The sequence below is a fragment of the Juglans regia genome, chromosome 11 (genome assembly GCF_001411555.2).
Source record: "Juglans regia cultivar Chandler chromosome 11, Walnut 2.0, whole genome shotgun sequence".
Taxonomy (NCBI): domain Eukaryota; kingdom Viridiplantae; phylum Streptophyta; class Magnoliopsida; order Fagales; family Juglandaceae; genus Juglans; species Juglans regia.
The window spans coordinates 30,945,464-30,970,106 of record NC_049911.1 but is presented as its reverse complement, the minus strand read 5'-3'; the positions used below and the strand labels follow the sequence as shown (position 1 = coordinate 30,970,106).

General features: G+C 34.6%; 2 protein-coding genes across 5 annotated transcripts; one reads left to right on the top strand and one right to left on the bottom strand.

The window, feature by feature from the left end:
- The first annotated feature begins 8,103 nt into the window (after positions 1 to 8,103).
- On the top strand, positions 8,104 to 11,997 carry LOC109013463 (transcription factor bHLH74). 4 transcript variants are annotated; one of them, XM_035682928.1, is made up of 9 exons: positions 8,104 to 8,158; positions 8,975 to 9,847; positions 9,953 to 10,183; positions 10,268 to 10,333; positions 10,416 to 10,484; positions 10,978 to 11,049; positions 11,156 to 11,299; positions 11,379 to 11,460; positions 11,546 to 11,997. In XM_035682928.1, the coding sequence occupies exons 2-9, from the start codon at positions 9,236 to 9,238 to the stop codon at positions 11,569 to 11,571; spliced, it is 1,302 nt and encodes a 433-aa protein (XP_035538821.1). In that variant the 5' UTR covers positions 8,104 to 8,158; positions 8,975 to 9,235; the 3' UTR covers positions 11,572 to 11,997. The 4 variants fall into 4 exon arrangements, with proteins under 4 accessions (XP_035538821.1, XP_035538822.1, XP_018851098.1 ...); XM_035682929.1 differs by having other exon boundaries at positions 8,106 to 8,903; positions 9,233 to 9,847; XM_018995553.2 differs by having other exon boundaries at positions 8,108 to 8,452.
- A 1,639-nt stretch (positions 11,998 to 13,636) lies between these two features.
- LOC109013464 (probable xyloglucan glycosyltransferase 12) lies at positions 13,637 to 17,355 on the bottom strand. The gene is made up of 5 exons (XM_018995554.2): positions 15,905 to 17,355; positions 15,465 to 15,773; positions 15,039 to 15,329; positions 14,836 to 14,949; positions 13,637 to 14,711 (listed from the first exon to the last, which is right to left on the bottom strand). The coding sequence occupies exons 1-5, from the start codon at positions 16,724 to 16,726 to the stop codon at positions 14,085 to 14,087; spliced, it is 2,163 nt and encodes a 720-aa protein (XP_018851099.2). The 5' UTR covers positions 16,727 to 17,355; the 3' UTR covers positions 13,637 to 14,084.
- Positions 17,356 to 24,643: the final 7,288 nt, after the last annotated feature.

Here is a 24,643-nt window from a genome sequence, read left to right as displayed (position 1 = left end):
AAGGCATGAATAAATGTGGATGCAATGGCCTAGTAAAATAGCTTTTGGCGGCGAGCGACTTCCATTTTCTCCGGTAATACAGTATAGTTCACTTTATGTGGGGCTCTCAGACGAATGACTGTTAACAAATTGAGAGTAGATGAAGCCTATGAATGGTGTTGTCTTGTGAGTGGCCCACCCTATACCTGGAATTCTGGGAAGCACCACAAACATGCATATATATATATATATAATCAAAGAGTAATATTAAATATAATAATAGAGTATATAAATATTTTTTAAAAAATATAAAATTAATTATTAAAAAATTAATTTTTTTAAATAAATCTTCTATTTTTTTATTTTTTTAAAAATAATTATACAATATTTACACTATCATTCTTCATAACTAAAAACCTGTAAAAATCATTATTCGTACGTTCGTCATAGAATATCAGAATGTTTCAAACTCCCCCGGCCCTGATATTTTTTTGTTTAAATTCGATTATTTTACTACATTCCATCAGAGAAAATCAACCCAAAATAAAGCATAAAAAAAAATCTGAGAGACGCCCAAATTTGTTTTCCTTTAGTTTCTCACTTTTTTCCTTTCTGCATCTGCTCCCCGCAATCGAGAATAATAAAGACCTTTGCGGGTGATGAAACAGGTATGCTGGCTTGTTAGCATTCCCTGACATCAATGGCCATTTTTTCAGTCGATGGCAACAGTATGATCAATAGGATATCAAATACGTGGTTCGTTTACTTCTTTTGTCTCATGCATGCATGTTCGCATTCGCTCTTCCCAAGCACATGACTGCAATCGTACAAGGGTCTGGGTACTACATATCTCACCTAAGATTGTTCAAATCTTAACCCCAGACCAGCAACAACATTGGGATTGCATAATTTTCTGAAACATTCTAATGGGCGTATACATGTAACATGTCTTGCCATAAGATGTTATAATTCTTCTCTGTCCAGCGACAAAATTGCTGTGTAGACACCAGCCACATACCTAACTAACCCACATAATACTGCGTACGTATTAGATGATGGATGTTATGTATGGCTTTTTAATAGAGCAATGCTAGTTATAAAATTCAAATAGATAAATTAAATGTAAGTATTTTGTGAAAAGGTAAATTCTATATAAAGAGTTATACGAAGACTTGTTTATTTATACGTTATACAAATCATTGGCCTTTTAAATATTTTTTAAAACAAACAGGTAGAAGGGAAGAAACAAAAATGGAGGTTGAAACTTGTGAGAGAGACTAGAGTAGCGAAGGGAAGGGGGAAGGATAAGGACAGGTTTTGGGGCACAGCTCTGACCTGAGAAGCTGACAAGACAGAAGTAGAGGCGTCCGTACAGAGTTTATGGCCTGGAAGCCTACTGAGCCCAGAGAGAGAGAAAGAGGAAGAAAATGAAGGGACCTGTCCAACTCACGTATCTAACTCAGGATCTTTGGCCCCTGACATTTCGCCTCGTGATCCGGCTATTACTTGCTGCTGTCGTCCTACGTGGCTTTTTTTCGGTCGTCTCTCTCTCTCTCTCTCTAGTATCTAATGGTACAGTACCGCCGTAAGTGTCGCCTGTCTCTCGATCTTTTTCTGAGACCGTAGAGAGGGGCATAGAGTGTGTGTCGTCAGGGAGAAGAAGGTCACAGCATCTAGCTAAGCTAGCACTAGCAGCAGCAGGGGAATCCACCGCTTCATCTAGGCATCTCTCTCGTCACCATTACATTACTCTTTTTCCATTCCCGTTTGCAATGATCTGATAATGATATTGTAATGAAGCTTTTTTCATGGGTCTTTTTTTTTTTTTTTAATTTGTATTTTTATTCATGATTATCAAAATAATTGTCAAAGATATATGCTCCATAAAATCAAATGAACATCCATAAAACACTACACCTAATTTACTTACATAGTATAGTTAGAAAGTCGCATACCACCAAACAATATACACGTGTTAAAAAATTCACAAAGATTCATTATTTCTATAATAAATTTAAAACCGATACTTATAATTTTTTTTATGACCATATAAAATCTCATATGCATCAACCCGTATTGTTTTTTTCCACCAACACGAGCCCATACACGCCGAACTCTTATTGGGCTTTCTTCTTGCGCTAGCAATGTTTGCCAGAGTCGGTAGTGGCTGGCACTATAAGGCTACAGAAAAGCCCAAAATGTTGTTATATTATTAGGTTAGAGCCCAGAAGAGACTGCTGTGGACCTCTTACGCAAACCTACGGCTCATCATTGGATAACCGGAGACTGTGAACGTTTCCAGTCTTGGATTGGGCCGAAAAATCGGACAAATATATAACTTTTTTGGCAGAAAATGTTAGAATTAAGACCACTACTCTGAAACGAGTTCGAGTAATATTAAATATGGTCACGAATTATATAAATATTGAGCACTCTTTTTGGAAAAAAAATAGAGTGCAGTCAAAAAATTCAATTTCTCATGTATATTTTTAAATTTAACCAAGTTTTTTCAAAAGAAATGCATGACGCTTATGTATTCTAAGTTCATAACAAATAGAAAAATACTAGATTACCCAGTGGGTTTGACCGTTCATATATTTTAATTTTTTTCTAAATTTTTAGAAAGTATTTAAAAAAATACATGGGGCATGCCTTGTGATACAACTCGAGGCAGAGTAGCATCATCCTAACAAATAATGTGGATTTAACCGTAGTATTATTGAGTAATGTTAAGTACAATCTTCAAATAGATAAGTCTCATATAAACCTTTTGTAAAATGTGGGTCTCACTGATAAATAATATTTTTTCGCACTTTTTTTAAGGTGTGATTTATTTTTTTACAAGGACTTATATGATAGTTGTCTATTTAAAACTTGTACAAATCATTTCTAAAAAAATAAAATATCACCGGTATTATATTAGCAAAGGCACATATAAAATCACTACAAGAAAAATGGGCTTTTGCGGCCATTTATTTGAGGCGAAAAGACTATTTGTGATCAAAACAGACTTATTTTAACTTTAAATAGTAATTTCGCTTAAATTAATTGACTACAAAAAAATAGTTTTCTTGTAGTGAATGATCTTTTTTTAAGATTGTTCCGAAACAGGATCAGGAAGGACGTTTTACATAAATCTCATCCGGCATTGACTAGAGTACGTACCGTCACTAGGAAACATATATAGTTCAGTTAATCCTAGCTACTGCATCGACAGGTGCGTGCATGGGACATTTTTAGTGCATTACAAGGAGGCAGGCGGCAGGAGGATATATTCCTCATTACCATTCCAGGAGGTTAATTCCAGCATATCATCACATGATCATGAGATGTGGGAAATGGAATAAGGATCATCTAACTGGCCTTAATTTGTCAGAAACTGAGCGTCAAAGGATTGGATCGAATAGATGTTCGAAGACTGATACTGATTATGTATGTCTGCAAGATCAGGACTTCATATCTTGGCGAGATGATATTATTTATTCTTTATTCCAATCTATATTGAAAACATCTAACTACTACCTGGGGCTTAGTTTTTGTAATCTGTAAGACGCGATATGTTCCTGAACTTTATATATCATGTTCAGTATCTAAACTAATCATGGTACTCAAAATACAAATATATTGTTACGATCTTCATGTTCCAAAACCCTACTTTTCTTAGTACCACTAGGGTCCTTCGTGTTAATCTTCGTTCACACTGAGCAATATATGCAGAAACTTCTTAACGTGGAAATGGTTTATGTATAATGATTAAAGCCGTCATGGGTCGGTTGAGTTGCATCAAATTAATATATAGCAGGCATCATTGTTTTCAGCTTCAATTAACAGCAGCCTTTGTACATGTTTTCATTTTAATAGTGATCTAGCTAGAGGATCATTACTTTGTTTCGCGCGCGCATGCTTCGATCTGTTTCATTGGGGATATATATATATATATATATGTATGAGTTTGAGATTCTTTGTATCTGATTCATCAATATAATCCCCAATATCCATTATGGGCTCAAACTTTATAATCTTACTCGTATTGTTTAATGCAGAGTACTTGGTGAATTGTTCCATGCATTCAGACTTTAATAGTCCAGTCGCCCATTAATAAATGAATAGAGGCAATGGATGTTCTTGGTTTTCCTTTTTAAGAACTAGATAGCTGCTTTGTATAAGTGGAAAGTGGGAGGGTTTTGGCAACTTTTTGAAAAAGAAGCAGAGAAAGTTTCATTGAAAGTATAAATCCTCCTGGCCGAAAAGATGAGTGCATAAGTGATCAGCATCAGGCATGGGCTGTCAACTTTGTAAAGCAGAGACTGAAAGTGATTAATTTATCCTAAACAAAAGGACTAATTATTGCGCTGAAAAATTTGGGGTTGGGAAGAAAATCTTGAGAGAGATGTATCAAACCCATCATTGCTAATTAAGATTTTAGTAAGGACCACAGGATCGAGAGGGATTAGGCCCACCGCAAGCTCAATGCGCAATGCACGCGTGATCAAGGGCCCTCCCTTTTGTTCTCTGCTTTTTTATAAATGTTGATGGCTCATAAACAATTTGTTGTACACTTTTCTATATATAAAAAATAATAATATCTATTCAAGTTGTTGTCCAAATTAGAGGGCTTGGTATCTGTATCGCGTGATCAAGGAAGGGCCCTCCCTTGGTATCCAAATTAGAGGGTAAAGGAGAGTGACACATCAAGTTTGTTCCACAATAATTATATATTGGTATCTGTATAAATATTTCAGACAAACAATAAATATTATGATTTACTTTAGGAAAATGATAGTATCACCGTTAGTTCTTACAATTGAGATTTTTTATTTTATTTTTAAATTTTTCTCTTTGCTTAGTGATTAAGAAAATATTTCTTAATAATATTATGATTTTTTTTTAAATATTTAATAAGTATTAAAAAATACATATAAAAAATACACAAAAAATAACATCTAACGGTAGCTTCCAGCTGGACAGTGGATGTAGCACCGTCCTTTTACTTTATGTATATATATATATCTTTCATTTCAAATTCTCATGTTCAAATAAGAACCTAAAGGAAGCTTGAATTATTTTCTATGATGTTTAATGCATGCAACACATTTATTTCCAAGGCCCCCCCCCCCCATCTGGCCAATTTGAACCCCACACATTTCGGTGGGTCAAATGGTCTTTCTATACCATGGAAGCCACAAATAATTGTTGACGTATTGTGATTGGATCATGATAAAATCCCAGATTGGGAGGGTTTTTAATTTCAACCATTGTTTAGTTATTAAAAGAGCTAGTGGAATTATAAGTTAAATGGTACTCATTTCTACGTTATTGAATCTAAACAGAATGATTCTATTTAAAAATACTATTTGCAACTCAATCTAAACAGAATGATTCTCTTTAAAAATACTATTTGCAACTCTATTTAATAATTGAACGTTTAAGGCCTCGTTTGAAAAATAAGATGATATGATATTAGATGAAAGTTGAAAATTGATTAAAATATTATTTTTTAATATTATTATTATTTTAGAATTTAAAAAAGTTGAGTTACTTATTATATTTTATGTGAGAATTTGAAAAAGTTATAATTATAACATGAAACCGTTTCTGTATCCAAATGGAACCTATTCTTCTTTCTTTTGTTATTAGTAGGGAAGTCATTGGTTCTCACGAAAACAATTAAGCAACTTATTGGCCAAGGTCTTTTGGACTAGATGACATAAAACCTGGTCTCCAAATTGGTTCGAACCCCCACCCCACCCTTATATAAAATTAAAAATTAAGCAACCTATAGTCTGTCACTGAAATTGAATTTGAGGATCCCAAATCAAAATTCACAAATGAGTTTGTGAGTCTTATTGAATATTAGAAAAATTTTCTTACAAGTGAGTTTATACACCAAACCGTGCACTGATATTGAAATATAAGACACCCATTTAATAAAACTGTGTGAATTGAGATGAAAATGATTTTCGTGAAATAAAGGACATTATTCTTTTCTCAAAATTTTTCTTCTTTTATTTTATTTTTAATAAAAAAAGTCATGTTAGCGGCAGTACGTGGTTTGGTATGACAAACTATTTATACCTAGCAAGACTCTTCATTTCATTAAACAGATGCCTTACATGTCAATATCGGTGCGCAGTTTGGTGTGTGAACTCGCTTGTAAGAAGATTTTTTCTTTGTGAATCATCAAATTCGAAAAAAGTAATTTTCAAAAAAATTATATAGAGCAAATATAAGAGTGGAATAATTAAAAAAGTTATATAGACACAATTATTTTATAATTTTTATAGATTTCCTCAGTGAAATATTATTACAATTTAAAAGATAGTAGATTCAAACAAAACTCAAATAAGTTTTAAAAATAAGATGAACTATGTCATTTTCCGAAAACGCTACAAGGGAGAAGAGCTACCGCTAGCCCAGCCCCTTCACTTTTGGAACGTACCGAGAAGAATGATTTTGGGCCGAGTTATGAGTTTGGTGTACCATCCCAATCATCATTTCCACAGGTCCCTTGCAGATCTTGGAGTGGGTCCCTTCTACTCCTAACAAATCAAAAAATCATTTATCGTTTTTTTTAAAAAAATAAAATGAGATATTTTTCGTTATTTTGATTGAATTGCAAGTTTTTTTTCTTTTTTTAAATTACTTACCCTAAAAAATGAAGTTTAAAATATCACACACAAATAATTAAAAATATTAAAATTTGAAGAATAATAATACCTACACAATATATTTCTCAACATATTTCACAACACATATTTTAAAGTGAAAGTATTTTTATAAAATATTTTATTAAAATACCCTTCATTTTAAAGCATAATTATATAATGTGTTATGAAAAGTGATATGCGTTTATTATTTTTCTTAAAATATTTGAAAATAAAGTTTGTACTGTAAATTTCTTTAAAAAATATAAACTCAGTAATTTTAGACACGAAAATGTAATTTTATTTGGCTTATTTACTGAACGCTATCACCTTAAGAAATAATTAGCATATTTATTCTCGCAGCTCATGAAGGATTAGTATTTGATTCAAAATAATTAGAAAGTATAATTTCACGAGCTTTAGGGTGAAAAAAATCAATACGAATTTCTCTTTGCTTCAAAATATACCAGGAGAGTAAATTCAGGTATTTTTTTTTTTTTTATTAATTTTTTTTTTGTGGTGTCTTGCACTGAATCATCATCAGGGGTTGGGATCAAATTAGCCGTTAATACCGGAATAATCTTTTTTTTTTTTTTTTTTTTATGAGTTATGCTTTCAGCAAGATCACATCCGGAAAAGAGTTTGACCAGATAATTTGGTTTGACCGGTTTAGTTGGCTGAGGCTTTCACATATACAGATGCTCAGGGAAGGGAAAGAAAGAAAAAAAAGAAAAAGACCCGCCCGTCTACAGCTGGAAACCGTACAATGACAAGGAGGTAAAATTGGATGATTAGATTCCATTATTCCTTGTGTTCCTGAGAGACCCGAAGCTCCCTTCCTCAAAAGTAAAAGAACAAGATTGCTGCTGGCACAATATATTTATATGTAGAATAAAAGTAGCCAGTCATATTCTGCCCTGCAACCACCCATTATTCACTCTAAGCTGTTTAATCACAGCCACACACTTGTTCAAATGGGTCATCAACTTGAAACAGTCACGTTTAAGACAGAAGCTGTGTATATATGTCTATATGTGTGTATATATATATATATAATTTTTTTTTTCTGGGTGTTCATGGAGAAAGATGGTGGTATTCATGGAGGATGATAGAGGTTAGGTACATAAAGTGTGTTCCAAATAGAAATAGAGGAGGTTAGTTGGCACTGAGAAAAATGAGTGTGTAACAGCAGAGAGATGTTGGAATAGTTGGCAAGAGTGTCAGTTGAAAAAAAAAGTCTTATGTCAAAGAAGGAAGGAAGCAAGCAAGCTTGGTCTTGAAGAGAAGTACCCATCCAAAGACTCTCAATCCCCTCTGACAGTGAAAATAAATAAAATTAAAAATAAAAATTGCAAAAGACTCGTAAAGTATAATATTGTAATCCAAAGAAAAGAAAGAGAGAAGTTACAAACTTACAAGAGTTAAGTGTGGAAGCATAAGTGATTAGATTCTGTAATAATTCACCAACAACTAAGGGCAGTTGGCCGTAGTTTGTTCTTTTAAAATCTCTACATGTCACTCGTTTGCTTCGGCGGGTAAGCAAAGCCTCTCTCTTCGGTCTGTCTCTCCTCACTGTCTCTAGGCCTAATATTTCAGTACTACATTGTCCGTGATCTATAAAAGTTCAATTTTTTTGATGCTTTCCCTCTACCATTTAAGCAACTACCCAATCGGTGAATTTGGTTTTTCTTCTCGATTTTGAGCCAGCATTTGGTGCCAAGAAGGCATAATAATAAAATACGCAATTCAGGTTCCGCTGCCAAAACGCTGCCCCTATTCAGTTCTTGCACAGTCCAAGTTAAAACTTGATGCCTTTTGTTCTTCTTCAGGTACCCATCTGAGAAAAACCTCAAAAGGGTTTCAGCAACTCCCATTTCTTGGTTCTTGGGGTTGTTGGGCCTTTATTTCGAAAGTCGAAGAATTGGTTCTTAGTTCATTGGAACATCACTGGGCACTACTTCATTCCATATTCATTGCTTCAAGTTTAAAGTGATCATTGTCAGTCAAGTCTTGCTTGAAAAAATCCAAGCTTTCTTAAATCAATCATATTGGTGTCTGATTGAGTGGAGGACATGAAAATTTCAGTTCTCCCAATTCCCACAAACAAAAGAGGAAAAGGGAATCTGCTTTATTTCTGCTAGCCTGGTGACCTGTTAACTAGCTGATTCCATCGTTTGTCTAAGTCTACTTTATACTCTGAAAGGTTCACTTTCCTGTCTGTGGCAAGCATTTTCCTTAGCGTTGGAGTAGGCTCGATCCTAGGGTTTTCGAAAGAAAGAGGTAATTTGCTGGTGCCGTTTGGATTTTATGCCTGATAGATTTGCATTTGTCCTTTTACTTTGTGTCTGTAGGATGCTGCAATAGGAGGCTTCTTTTGCTTTACACTCGATAAGTTCTCTAAAGCTGCCAAGGTTACTTGTTCCTTGTTCAGTCCTACAAGATATCACCAGTCAATTTTAGTCAAACCCACTTTACCTTCTGTTTTTTATAGTTTCTTCTGTTTCATCTCTATCTATAGTCCTGGTCTGAATCAACTGTTTGGTCGGGGTTTCGTTTGCTTGGGAGAAAAGTGAGTTTCCTTGTTTCTGTTGGCCTACTTTTGAATTTAGGAGATGGATGGTCATGAAAATGAGGATGTGGGATTTCAACATGGAGGTGAGGATAATCTGCATTGTCCATCTTTAGGAATGAGCACAAACCCACTGCCTGAAAAGATTTCAGGAATGATTATGAGTCCTGTCTCCATGTATAAACCTTCAAATGGAGCTGACCCTTTCTTTAGTTCTGGTTGGGATCCACTTGCTTCCTTGAGTCAAAACGAGAATTTTGGAGGTTCTTCCACGGTTTCTCACAGTGAATTTGCCAATCCACCTTACCCTAATGCACTAGAAAATCAGGGAACTAGTAGCACATGCCAACTGGTACGATACCCATCCAATTCCAGCTTTGTTGAACTAGTGCAGAAGCTTCCGTGCTTTGGAAGTGGGAGCTTCTCAGAAATGGCTAATTCCTTTGGCCTTCCCGACTGTGGCCAGATTGCTAATTCTGGGTGCCCTCAGAATTATGCATCACTCAAAGAGGTTGGCACTGGAATAACTTCAACAAATGGTGTACTGTCTCGAGATGATCCCCAAATTTCATGTGAGGGTGCTGTAGGCTCTTCACCTAATGCAAAGAGAAGGAAACGAGCGTCTGATTCCAAGAATTCGCCCATTGCGCATCAGGTAACCTGAGTTATTCTATACTAGCATTTAGTATCTTGAAGATTTTGCTACCCTTTGATTTTATTTATTTCCTCAAGAACGAAATTGCTTGGTTATCCATGGCAGAATGCCGAGGGGGAACTACAGAAGGATCTTTCTCGGGAGAGTTCTGATGTTCTAAAAGAACCTGATGAGAAGAAACCAAAAATTGAACACAGCAAAGGTTCAAATTTGCGTGGTAAACAAATGGGTAAACAAGCTAAAGATACTTCCAGTGGAGATGCTTCTAGAGAAAATTACATCCATGTAAGAGCCCGAAGGGGCCAGGCCACAAACAGTCATAGCCTTGCAGAAAGGGTACCTAGTTCTTAATACCATGTTTACTAGTTTAAATTTTTTCCTTTGTATATAGCTTGGAGTGACAGAACTCACTGCTTGCAGGTGAGAAGAGAAAAGATTAGTGAGCGGATGAGATTGCTTCAAGAACTAGTTCCTGGGTGCAATAAGGTATTTGGAGGGAGTCAGTCTTTTGAACGATCTCTTATCTTCATTTGTATATTTATTAATTTGATGCTATTTACTGTTTTAGATCACTGGGAAGGCGGTAATGCTTGACGAGATTATAAACTACGTGCAGTCGCTGCAACAGCAAGTTGAGGTATGCTATTTTGCAACTCTAAGAATAGGAACTTGTTCATTTCTTTCTTATGATAAGTTTCTAAACAATTTGGGACTGCTTGAGTCTAATTATAGCATTGCTGAACAAATATCACATTGCAAACATCAAAGAAGCTTTGCTGAAATCTCTAAGCAAGTAAATAATTGAATGAAAGGGGAGTTATGACAACAAAAGGCCATCTTCGTTTTTATAAGAGATTCCTCCCTCGTTCAATACCAGTTAATGATCTTCTATACTTTTTAACAACTGAGGTCTACTTTTCCCAAAAGAACAAATGAACAGCATGTTTAGAGGTTCAACTATTTCGTTGCATTATTAGAGATTTTTAATTGAAATATCGCACAAGATTACAGGAAATGCCTTTCGAGAATTTACATCTCATTTATAAATTTAATTCGATCTTACCACCATGATGGTGTGGCTCTGGAGTGTTCTAATGCTAAGTAAAGATATGCTTGCTATCATGTTGCAGTTTCTGTCAATGAAACTTGCCACTGTCAATCCAGAACTGAACATTGATATAGAACAGATTCTGTCAAAAGATGTAAGTCAATATCACCCTATTGCTGAATTCAATTCATAAATTAAACCGTATGCCAAATATGTTTGTTGAACAGAATCAAGTTCATCTTAGAAAACCTACTGTGTAGATAATTAATTCACGGGGTGGCGCTGGAGCTATTCTAGGATTTGCTCCGGGAATGAGCTCCTCTCACCGTTACCCACATGGAATTTTTCAAGGGACCTTCCCAAGTATCCCCAGTACAACTCCAAAATATCCCTTGCTGCACCAGGTGAAGTTTTAGTTTCATCAACTCATGCTGCTTTTCCTCTTTCTAATATAAAATACAAGGCATCTTTTTGTAAATGCAGACTGTCTTAGACAACGAGCTCCAGAATCTTTTCCAAGTGGGATTTAATTCTTGTCCAGCAGTTGAAAATTTGGGATCAAATGGTAATTTCCAGAGGTCTGTTTGAGATCCATGCAGGGTGTTGTTTCCACATTCTACTGACCTTGACATACTTATCATGTTCGGCAGGGAACTTGAAACCGGAATTTCAATGATAGGAAGAGAGAGGTGTGATTTTTCCTGCTAACAAAGAATATAAAATATATCAAGTTGGCTGCACACATTTTAACTGGATTACAAAGGGAATGAATCATCTGTTGTATAGGCTGTCATTTCCTAACTGTTTGTTCTTCTAAGTTTTAGCCGAAGATTATGTGACCTGTTAGAATTAGAAACCATGTATATTCAGACAAAAAGGCGAGTCTTTGATTGTTGGAAATTATTGTTATGAATTGTTACTGTAGATTAGAGGGATCATGTGTGAAACTTTGCGAGAGTTTTAGGGAAGAAACCCTGGAAGAATTTAATTTTTTGTTTGAATAAGAGGGACGAAACTCCATTTTTATTGATCATACAATGTAAAGCTATCTTTTTTACTGGGCTTGTAGGCCCACGATGCACTCGGGAAAATTGTTTGAAACCTTGAGCTCCATCTTTTACAGGACAATCTGCAATTGCATTAACATCTCTAATCTCTATATATATAACATGAGTTATTTGAAGAGACAAACTGCGTTGCTTTTCGAGTGTCATTCCAATGAATTTATGGGAGCATAACCAGTGGACCCACCACCTGAGAAAATCAGTCTCAACTTCAACAAATTCTAGATTTTAAAACTATTACACCAACTTTAAACCACTTAAGACAGCATTAAGCTCTGCCTTGTTGAAAGAACCACATGCAATCATATTGTGCTGAAAAACTAGCTAAGAAAGAAAGAAAAATCCAACAGTATCTCTGATTATCCCTGCAAGCAAGTATGGCCTAGCCTCTCAAGTAAGCATGATTTGCCACATTAGTGTGTACCCTCACAGGTCACAAGTACTAGCCATTATTTTTCAAGGAAAATGTTGTTCCACGAAGGGAACTAACTCCTCAGAAGAGGAGGGGAGCACAGCACACGCACGGCTACCGCTATCCAATGGCTGGTTATTATAAACTGGTTGACAAATTCAACGTGGTAATCTGAAAAACCAATTAATAAATATATATTTGATAAAACTAGTGGATGTTTGAGAATGAGATGAGATGAGAATTTTGTGAGAGGTATTGTTATGATAGTATTAGCTACGTCATATTTCTCCTAAACTAAATCAATAGACTGATATGAGTTAAAATTATGCATTCGAATATTGCGCTCAGACCAGATCAAGTATAACACAGTTTGTGCCCTCGTTGACAGGGAATGACAACTGTATTGGTCCCGCACTACGCTGCAACCTGACGAAGCTCCACGCTTCCGAAGCCATATTACACGTGCCCATCAATTCGCAGATGAGCTGGACCTTTTTTTTTTTATAAAAAAAAAAAAAATCTGTTGGGTCCAGCTGCTACGCCAGAATTTAGGTTTTGCTAATGCTTTTGAATTCAATGGACTATCAAATCGATAGAAAATCCTAGGCTACCAATGTGGGCATGTGTTTCCTTCCCTGCGACTTTCATGGTGTTTGGGTGAGTGAAGAGTGACTGATTGCTTCTCCTGATGTAAATCCGCTACATGCTTCAGATCTTTTGCGGATTCGGATTTTTTTTAACTATTTTTTTCCTCCCATTGCATCTTTGTAAATATATATATATATACACACAAATGAACTGGCTTTGACAAGAAACTGGCATATATGCAGAGGAGAGGATTATACTTGTTCTCCAGAACGACTTAAATTGGAAACAACATGGATGGGTTTTATTCCCACTGCACTTCTTTACATTCAAGTTGTAATTTCCTTTTTCTCCTTTTTGCGGTGGGTTTTAAAGGGGATGCAACTTGCCAGCAAAAATCCTTCTACGTCACATTAAAGTAATAGGGAGACAAACGATTTCATTCACTAACATCAAATAAAGGATTCATTTCAACTTTAGCATCTAAAAAACCGAAGCCCGTAGGCCCCCTTTATAGGAGAACAACAAATTAACTTGTATTTGGATAGTGAGATATTTAATAATAATAAAATATTAAATAATAATAAAAAGTACGTAAAAAAAATAATAATAAAATAATAAATAATAATAATTCTTTCCGCCACTGCAGAATTCTAACAAAAGCTAACATTATCGAGTACTTGAGAAAAGCACCAAGAAGCGTGCCACTATTCTGATTTAAGCTTTTACTAAAATCTCTTTTTTTGAAGTTTGAAGTTTGAACCACCTTTTTTTTCTTCATACAAAAGAATCGACCCAAAAACAAAAGAATCACAACATAGGAGGATTACAAAAAAAAAAAAAAAATTAAACCTTACATACATTGAAGAGCTACACCATTTTCTATTGGAGTCTTCCTCCGAATGAAAGTCATTCCACTCTGCATAGAACACAATTTCTTCCAAGTATCGGGTGGATTCCGACTGGAGATCTGGAGGGTGGAGGACAAGCAAGAAAAGCAGCACTCTCATCCTCTACAATTTCTTCAAAGCTGTTTTTGCTCAGCCGTATTCACATACCATATCCACCCATGTTGCCTGTACTTGTAACATCCATATCCATGGAATCACAATCCTACCTTTTTCTGGTTCATTGAACCTGTTCGCCAATGAGGTCCAAACCAACCAGCAGGAACGATATCCCCTGAAACAGCAAGAAGTAGAAATGGATTCCCTGAGCTGACAGGAGACTCCTTGCTGAAGCTGTTAGAAGAAGGAAAGCCAACGCTAGCTCCTTTGTATAGAGCCTGTTATGCTTCTTCTTTCGAGAAGCCTTTTGCTCTTGCTGTAGAATTTCCTCCTTCATTTCCTTAAGATTGGGCACTGAGACCCCCCGGTGATGTGTTGGCTCCTTCCCGACCAAGGAGACAAGATCACCCTCAGAGGAACGCCCAGATTTCTTTGTAACAACCCACTCATAGGCACTTCCAAGCTGGAATAGGCCAGAAATCATGGCATTGAACTTGGTCACTGACATGGTGTTCTCAAAAAGAAGGTAAGGGACGATAAATGGGAAAGATTTTGGGGCTGGGAGGATGTTAAGAAAAGACATAGTGGCTGGGATATAACATACAACCCATGAAGGAAGCTCGGCCTCAGGTATGAACATTGTCATGGGGAGTATAATGCAGAAAAGGGTAAAGGAATAGAAGGGCAGTATCAGTTTTCTGAGGAGAAAGAAAAGAAAGATCAAGTTGAATTTCTTCCCAAAATTTATCTGCATCAACCAAAAATTGATCAGGGCGACATCAGCAATTACACTCCATCATGATTTTAAAACACGTAAATTTGGGCGAACAGAATAGTACTAAAAGAAAACAACAATCTAAAGCTAAATATACCTCAGCTCTGATTATATCAGGTAAACAAAGTCTAAATAACTGCATAGGTCCAGAATGCCATCTATGCTGTTGTTTCCTGTAAGCTTCATATGATTCCGGTAACTCACACTGGCACTGAAGTTGAAAACAAAACGATAACTATCAATTCGGAGGAACTATTTTGACAGCACAAAACAACATATGCTAACGAGGGAAAGCAGTACCTCGACATCATTGAGGAAAACGAATTTCCATCCTTTAAGATGAGCACGAACAGCAATGTCCATGTCCTCCACGGTGGTCCTCTCCAACCACCCACCAGCATCCTCCAAGGCCTTAATCCTCCACACACCCGCCGTTCCATTGAAACCAAAGAAATTAATGAAAATACCATTCACTTGTTGCTCTACCTCGAAATGGAAGGCCAAGTTAATGTTCTGCAACCTCGTTAACAGGTTCTCGTCCTTGTTCACAAAGGACCACCTTGCCTGGACCAATCCAACTTCCTCATTATCCTGTTGTGTCACAATACGAGACTCCATTCAATTTACTCCGAGTGAATTACAAAGATAAACATAAGCATTAGATTCCTTATGCATTTTCGAATTCCCATCCAAGTCTAGAAATTTTAGCAACTCATGATTACCTACCTTAAAATGAGGAACTGTGAGTTTGAGGAAATCAGGGTTGGGCTGGAAATCAGCGTCGAAAATGGCAACAAACTCAAAGTCTTTGACATAGCCACAATTCATTGCGGACTTGAGATTACCAGCCTTGTACCCATCTCTAATGACCCGATGTCGGTACACAATGTGGGCACCCTCTTGCTGCCATTTATGAACCTCCTCCTTGATCATCAATTGCGTTGTTGGGTCATCAGAATCATCAAGGATTTGTATCAGCATCTTCGATTTCGGCCACTCTAAATTACACACTGCAGCAATCGATTGCTGATATACCTGATTGAGAGCAACCCCCGACGCAAAAAAAAAAAAACCCTTAACAACTATACGTAAATAATTAATTGTTTAAGAATTTCTGAACAGCGAGAATTAGAAAAACCCAAAGTGGAAATTTCAATTTCATTTACCTCCTTTTCATTGCACATGGGGATCTGAACAAGGACCATTGGGAAGTAGCCATTATTCTCTCCCGATTCGAGATCCTTACCGGGGTCAGCTTGTTTGGGAAGCGGTTTGATCTTTTTCAATCGGATCCACAAACATCCCAGACACAGGATTAGCCTATCCACACTCTGGATTAAGAACAGCACGATGCACGCATTGGCGAGGAATTGCAGAGGAGGAGCGAGGTACTCCACCCGAACCAAAACCCAACGAGAATAAATCCAGTCGAACACACCCTTAACCCCCAATGGAGTTGCCCACAGACTCTGCAACTGGAATTCGAAATGCGGAGTACCGAGATGCCAACCTTTGTAGAACGCAACAACCTCGAGTCCTAGCAAAAGTACCGAGAGCCAGAGGAACATTTTGATACAGAAGTAGAATCTTGTCTTCACGGTGGGATTCTCTTTCTCCCTGCAGCCACCGCCACCATCGTTCTCGTTCTCGTCTTCATTGTCGTCATCTTCATCGTCGGTCCGACCCGAGGCCACGCGGCGCCTGATCGCGGCGGCGAGGCTCAACATTGCAGAGGCAATGGAGGTAAGGCAGCCGGCAGCGCGGTGGGCCTTGAGGAGGAGGACCCAGGTGAGTTGCTTGGCATTCTTACCGCCTCGGTGGCCTTTGTCCCGGACTCGACCCGACCCGGAAGACTCGGTCGTGATGAGGAAATCGTCTTCGGATGGACCCTCGAGCTCAACCATGGACCAGTTGGGGTTTTCCATCTTCACAACCACCGGCGTGCCCCGGTGGCTTTGCTTCGCCCACCGATCGAACGAGGGTGCCATTTTGGGAGCCCGATCTCACAGTTTCAGGGCACAAGACCCCCACCTTGGTTTCAAGGCTAGGCTACTAATAAATTTATTCGAATATGCAAAGAACAAAAAAGGCTATGAACTTGATCTCATTGTCAGAAAAACAAGAGGCAAGGTGAAACGAGAAGGAACGGAAATGCAGAGCGAGGGGCGGCTTTAAATCAAGGGTGACATTCGGAGAAAACTCATACGAGAGCTATTTCAAAAGGAGGGAAACAGAGAGCTACAAACTTGCGCTGCAGCCTGCAAGCGGAATAAGTCCAAAGCAGCTCGCTCGCATTCAATTACAGCTTACTAAAAAAAGGGGAGTCTCAAACGAAACGTCATGAAAGAGGAGCAGAATAGATGTGTGTATGCTGTGTTTGTTTTTGTGTGTGTGTTTGCGAGAGAAACAGAGACAGCGATTGATATATACAGAGATGTGGTAACAACTCAACACGTCCTTAGGTTTTGATTCCAAAAATGAAAAGAATATTCACTGGGAAATATGTACATAGCAGCACGTCTCAGGCTCCGAAATGGCTCTGTTTTTCTTTAACCCAGTTTTTCAAAATCAAATCACACAGATCCGCAGTGATTTCTTGCAAGGTAATTTCTGGGGTCTATGGGGAAAAGAAACCGACGATGGATTCTAACTCACATAGGTATGGAATTTAAATGGGCAATAAATAAAAACTGTGCATAAGCACAAAACAGACAGATTACCGACAAGGACAGCTTCTCTTTCTTTCCCACTTTTTTTTCTCGCCACCAACTCTTTTAAATTCTAATAAAACCAATGACAACCAGCAACGTAAGCCCTATCCCTAGAAATTTCCATTGCTGCTGCTTCTTGCCTTTACAGTTGGTAAGAAAATTTTACAGCAAGTTCTTCGCGTGCGAAAATGCTGGACACGAGACAGTCTAACATGAACATTGAAACAACCTGCCGCGTAATGATCCACGACAAAAGTGAAACATTTTTTACTTCTGTCTTATTTTTTAAGGGGTTTTTTTTTTTTAAAAAAAAAAATTGAACTTACTTACAAAAACACCACAAAATAAAATCATAAATGTTAAACCGGTACTGATTTTAATTTTTGACACTATATAATCCAACTGTCTTTTTTTTTTAATATTCTCTTGTTTTTTTAACTTTTGTATGGAGTTTGGAAATTTTTTCGGGCTGGTTGGGATTCAAAAATGATTTTAGATAAAAGTTATGCTATATAGAAATTTTATACTCTACATACCATTTAAAAATATATATAATTTTACTTTTTTATCTTCATTTCATATTTCATAAAATATGATGGTAAAATAGTAAAATTATATATTTTTAAGTGTTGTGAAGAGTGTGTGGTTTACGTTTAGAATTTTTTTTAGATAAAATATAAAAGTTGAAAAAATATTATTTGTTAATGTTATTATTATTTTACGATTTGAAAAAATTGAATTGTTTATTATATTTTATATAAAAATTTTAGAATGTTGTAATAATGACATGAGATGACACTTTCAAAATCTAAACAAGCCTAAATAGTAATTTAAAGATTGAGATGAACAGAAGAGAAAATCTCATGAGTTTACCTTTTAATACGAAATATTGAAAGAAAAATTTTTCTTATTATTTTTTATATTACATACCAATACGTAATTTGACATTTTTATTTTTTTGTTTAAACACAAAAAATTATGTGTAAATATATATATTTAAATAAAATTATAAAACTATAAATTATATATTGGTATACGGATGATTAATAGTATTTCTCATATCCAAATACTTTTAATAAATTATGGCTCAATTAATCCTTTCTTTTCTATCTATTTGTGGGAAGAGTATTGTTACTTGAAATCTGTTATATTATATAGCATTTGCATGCTATAATTTGATATGTAAAATTTAAAATTTATTTTTAAAATTAAATTAAGGTTGTGTTTGGATATTGAAATGAGTTGAGTTGAGTTGAGATGATAAAATATTGTTAGAATATTATTTTTTAATATTATTATTATTTTAAAATTTGAAAAAATTGAATTATTTATTATATTTTATATTATAATTTAAAAAAATTGTAATAATGAATTGAGATGAATTGAGATGTCCTAAGTCACGTAGATAATGATTATAAAAGCTTTCAAATATAATAATTATTTGCCGGAGGAGGTGGTAGAAACGCGTTGTATCAGTATGACCAAGTCGCTTGTGGCCCCGTGGTCAAGGTACTCGCCAAATGGAAGCTCCAAGTCGGACTGGATTGTTTTCCTTGTTGGCAACTTTTTTGGTTTACTATCGACGTTCTAGCGGAGAGCGTGGGGACACACAGCTCAACAAATGCCTACTATTTCATTTATGTGTTTTTGGCTCCAACCACCATTAACTATTTGAAGACCCAATAATGGAAGAAAGATGCGTCTCGTTGATACTATAACTGAAATTGGTTTCTTTTTTTTGGTTCCTTGAATGATTTTTAGTTTATACATAAGGCTATTTAAGTCAAACAGTGAAGAAAATAACAAATAAAAAAGGTCTGAACCTTAAGATCTCAAATGAGAAAAATATAGACAACATGGACAAAGCAAGGCTTGAAGAAAGAATCAGGTGCTTTGATTGCATGTCTTTCTTTTTAATTGTAACATATGACAAGTCTACACGTAACATTTATAAATTTTCTTTCTTATATTTGTACTCACTTTATGTATATATTGCATCACTCTTATTGATCGTTTTTTTAAAAAAACTTCATTTAAACTATTTATTCTAACTTAAATTAAAAAGATTATTTTCAATTTTAGTTAAATAAGTTCAATCTCCTACATTTAATTTGAAATCAATCTTAAAAAGTTATACGCCAATAGCCTTTGGATCAGATTGCACTGGCTGGCTCTGATATCTCAGTGAGAGAACCAGGTTCAATCTCCCTCCCCGTTTTCCAAAAAAAAAAAATCTTAAAAAGTTATTACAAGATATTAAATGAAGAGTTGGTACAAATATCATTAATACAAACAAAAACATGGTAGCATTATTGCCCATCACTTTTCCCATCAGAAAAATGAAAGGACCCCTTTCACACTAACCCTAGCCATAAAATATTTTTCTTACCAATTTGTAAGACAAGGGAATTGAATCTAGAAAGTTAATTAAGGAGACGTTTGGATTCGAAGATGAGTTGAGATGAGTTGAGATAGATTGTGAATAGTAATGAGATGAGTTGTGAATAGTAATGAGATTTGTGAGTTAAAGTTACTGAATAGTAATGAATAGTAGTGAGATTAGCTGAGATGAGTTGAGATGAGCTGAGATGTCCTGCGAATCCAAACGTCTCCTAAATGAATGGTTTTTTTTTATTAAAATAATTATCAAAATATCATAGTTTTATCAAAATATCTCATTTTAAAATATAGCTATGAAAATAATTTATAAAGAATTGTGTGTTGACCTTTGCTACTATTTTTATGCATTAATACCATCACTTAAATTGAGTATGTACGCATACAGAAATATAAGAAAATAATCACGAAAATCTTATTCCGTGAGTACATTTGTTTATTGAATAATTTTATTTATCATTCTCACACATCAAATATTATATTTATTTTAATTTTATTTATTTTTTATAATAAATATATAGTGTATAAATGATAAATAAAATTACTTAACTAATTTAATAGTAATAAAATAAAAAATAATTTAAAATATATAATATGTAATACAGATGATGAACAGCATCCTTCTTATTTCTCACACAATCCTTTTGTAACAGTATTATAATTTTTTTTAAATTATATTTATTATTTATCTCTATACTACACATTTTTGTTTATGATGTTACGGTATATGGATAAGAAAAAATTTATACAATTTTTTACTATTCACATAATTTTCACATATCATATTTTTTTAATTTTTTTTTATAAAAAAATTAATATATGAATATTACAAAGAATAATTGAATTAGTTTAAAAAAATAAATTAAAAAATTTTAAAAATATAATACATAAAAATTGAGAGGCTGTATATTACTCTATAAATAACGAGACAAAATCTTTTTTATTAAGAAGTTTTGACTTGGCATCAATACACGTGCTCCAGTTGCCGGTGAGCTTAAAGTACTGCCCGTTGATAGCTCAAACCTATCGGCTATAAGATAAGATATACCTAGCATTGCCTCCAGCTCACCACCGACACATTCAGTCCAAGGATATGGTGGCCAGCTCACAAAAATTAGGTGACAAAGAACACTAAAGAATTGAAAAAAATAAATTAGTTTATTAAATGACTTTATTTGATATTATTTAGTTGAGTAACTTCTGTAATCATTCATTTCTTTGTATATTTTTTGACCAATGTTTTTGGGCTTCTTATTATATTATTTTCGCCTCACACGAATCTTAATTCATGCTATGCATGATAGGTCTGTACTCTTTTTTCCTATGATTGATTCATTATATTTCATAAGCTTGATCGGAAAATATTACCTACCATGCATCATCCTTCGAGAAATTTAATGATATTTAGCTTATGATGTTTTCGCATAGCTATTGACTCTTTTAATAAATCTTAACGATAAGGTTAGTGTGTTCATAAATATTATGAGAATTTAGTTTGATATTTGCTACAAATATTCTAATTTGTCGATATAAGACACTAAAATCACCGAAAATAACTGTCATTCATATTGGCCATCACTCTCATGCGTCACCCCCTATTTGTGCTACTTCTAGAATTGCAATAGTAGTTTATCTACAAAAATAATGGAGTTTATCTTAAAGAGTTATTATATATAACATCATTTGTAGTGGTGCACACAATGCACACACTACGTGGATGCATGTGACCTATTTGATTTGATTTTTTTTTTTTTGCAAAACACATAGACAGCCACCCCTTTGTCATCATCTCTCTCATCAAAGACTCTTTCTCTCATCTCTGACTCTCTCTCTCTCTTATCTCGGTCTCCCTTTCGCATCTCCAACTCTCTCTCTCATCTCGGACTCTCTTTTTCATTAGCAGCTCTCTCTCTTATCGGCACTCTCTCTCATCATCTCTCTTATCTCTATATTATCAATGACTGTTCGTGTGATACGTAATGTGTGTAATTTGGATATAGCAAAACAGTGACCGCTACCAATACTTTTTCTACCTTAAATTAGGAAGTTTTGTAATTTATTGAAAAAAATGTGGATATTGCTCATACATCTTACAATATTAGATGATATTAATAATGGATTATATTTAAAAGATGAACTCATAAATTAACTTGATTTATTGGGACATGTCATATTATAAATTTAGTTTTATAGAAAATTTATATTTATTTTTGTGAATTTATTTGATAGTTAAAATGCTTTTTTTAATAAAAAGTAAAAACGAGAAATTGATTAAACGATTTGACTGAACATAGTAATAATGGCCACGGGGTTAATGGATGACAGCTTTCCTTTTTTTAAAGAAAGAAAATACAATGCGCAAATGAACGGAGAGGTATATATTATGGAAGTTTCGACTTTCGTGTGCAATAACATAAGAAAGAAATTTAAAATAATAAGAACAAAAGTAACATGACATGTAGGCCCATCTGGCATATTTATTTTGTATAATGAATGGTTTTTTTTTTTTAGAAGTATAATGAAAGGGTTAGGTGTGAATAAAGGTCATTCGTTCTTTAATCCATTATTAATCTTCAGGAAGCATATATGGTGGATCTTTAATGGACCATTTTATGATTTAAATAAAAAGATTAAAGAGTTTAATTAGTTGTACAATGATAGAAGGGTGACTTGTAAACCTTTATTTTGGGCTCATTTGGGTCACGTCATACATCACTACTGACACTGCTCTTTTTGAATATTTATTTATTTATAAAGTGTAGTTTCTGTAGAAACAATTTAGGTACAAATTTAGTAATTTACGTGGAACCTTTTTATATTAAATAATTATTCTTATTAATTATTATTCACTATCCACACCTATATATCATATGAAAAATATCCCACATCTTATGAAATAAAAAATAAAAAATTATCAGATGCGAAGTGTGGGAATAAATAATGACTGATGTATAACAAAATCATTTTATATTAGGCATATAAGTCAAAGAGTAATGCTACTATATCCCTCTATTTTGTCCTCTCATATTGACCGCTCATGCATCAATTTTTTTAAAATTTTTTATTTGACTTATTGATTAAAGAATTGATTATTAGTGTATTGATTTTTTTATATTTTTTAAAAAATGTTTAGAAATGTTAAAAAAATATGAATAAAAAAATTAAAAAAATAATTTTTTCCTGGGGCATGCCTGTCACTGTTAGGTGGCATCCTATCAGCACTCATAAGTCAAAATAGAGTAAGATATAAACATAAAAAAAACTATAATAAATATGTAGACGTGATTTACTTAAAGCAATTATTATCATATCTTTGTAATTAAATTTTGAGAAATATTTTATAAATTAACGTGAGTTGATACAAAACATTATAATATAAAATTATTTATAATATTCAAGTCAAGCTCCAGTCCCAAAGCAGAGAATTATTGGCTAATATTCATAACATATATGATAAAAAATTTCTTTCTAAAGAAGTCATATTGAAAAAAAAATATTTGGTAGTAGACGGATTATACTTATATTTTCAACGGTATGTGGCCTGATAGGCATAATTTTAATTTTTAAAATGAAAGTTTGAAGTTTGAAACTTCTATCTCTCGAATGTATCAAAAAATGAAGTATTGAGATGAGAAGTTTTCTCATAACTCTCACGGATCTTGGTTTGCGCTTTATGACATTTACGCTAAAAAAAAACCCAATATCGTAAAAGATTGTTCATGGAATTACTAAAGAGTTTTGAAAGTGACTTCGACTTGCCAATTCAGGCTCAACTCCCCGCTTTATGTTAGCGGACCTATAGGTCTGGCCGGAACTATGCGTTCTTTCTTTTTGTGTTGGACGATGTTGGGAAGAGAACGAAATGCATCGAGGCGGCCAACAATGCAACAACAACACAACTAGATTATTTTGGCCACTTGCTTCCTTCCTTAAGTTAATAAGAGGTTCTATTATTCTACATTGTAATATGACTATTTCTTGTGTCTTTTTTCTCCTAGTTAGTTCTCTACCACTATCTCTCCGTGAGTTTACTTTTAGGAAAATGTTAGTTTATCTTCTCACTTTGCCCACTTATTTTGACTGTTTGTTTATTTATTTATTTATTATATATTTTTTTACTTAATGATTAAGAAAGTGATTTTTAATATATTGATGTATTTTTTAAAAACATTTAAATATGTTAAAAATATGAAAAAAAAGAGAAAAAAAAAAGAAAATACCAAAATGGCCTAGCAGTTAAATGGAGCGGTGTTACTCTACTGCCTGAGTAGCACCGCTCTTACTTTTATCGTAAAGATATAGTCATTGTTGGAACTATGTTGAAGGCAAGGTAAAAATATAATTTCAACCAGCTAAATAGGTAATGAAATAGCACTGCTCTTACTTTTATTCCTGCTGCCATGCGCGGCACCGTCTGAATTAATAGCGTTGGATCTTTTTGTTTCGTCCTTTCAACCCTCTCCAGGTGTGGCACTGTACTGCACGCGCAGCCACAGCTAGTGGTGGCCCATCGCCGACGATTCTTCTCAATTTTTTGTAGCTACACTATATTCCCGCTTTCCTCAACCAAAAATCGAGTGAAAGTAGATGTAACAGTTCCTTCTAGCCAGTCCAAACCAACACGTTGCAGCACACCTCTTTGTATTGTAGCTTCTAGTTGCAGTTTAATAGTCTGTTCATCAGACTATATAAAAATCGTCACCAAACGGTCTCCCCTTGTGGGAATTGAGTGTGAGTCAATTTTTTAGCTCCGATCACCTTTTTTGTGTTTTTATTTTTGTGTTGTAATGTGTATTG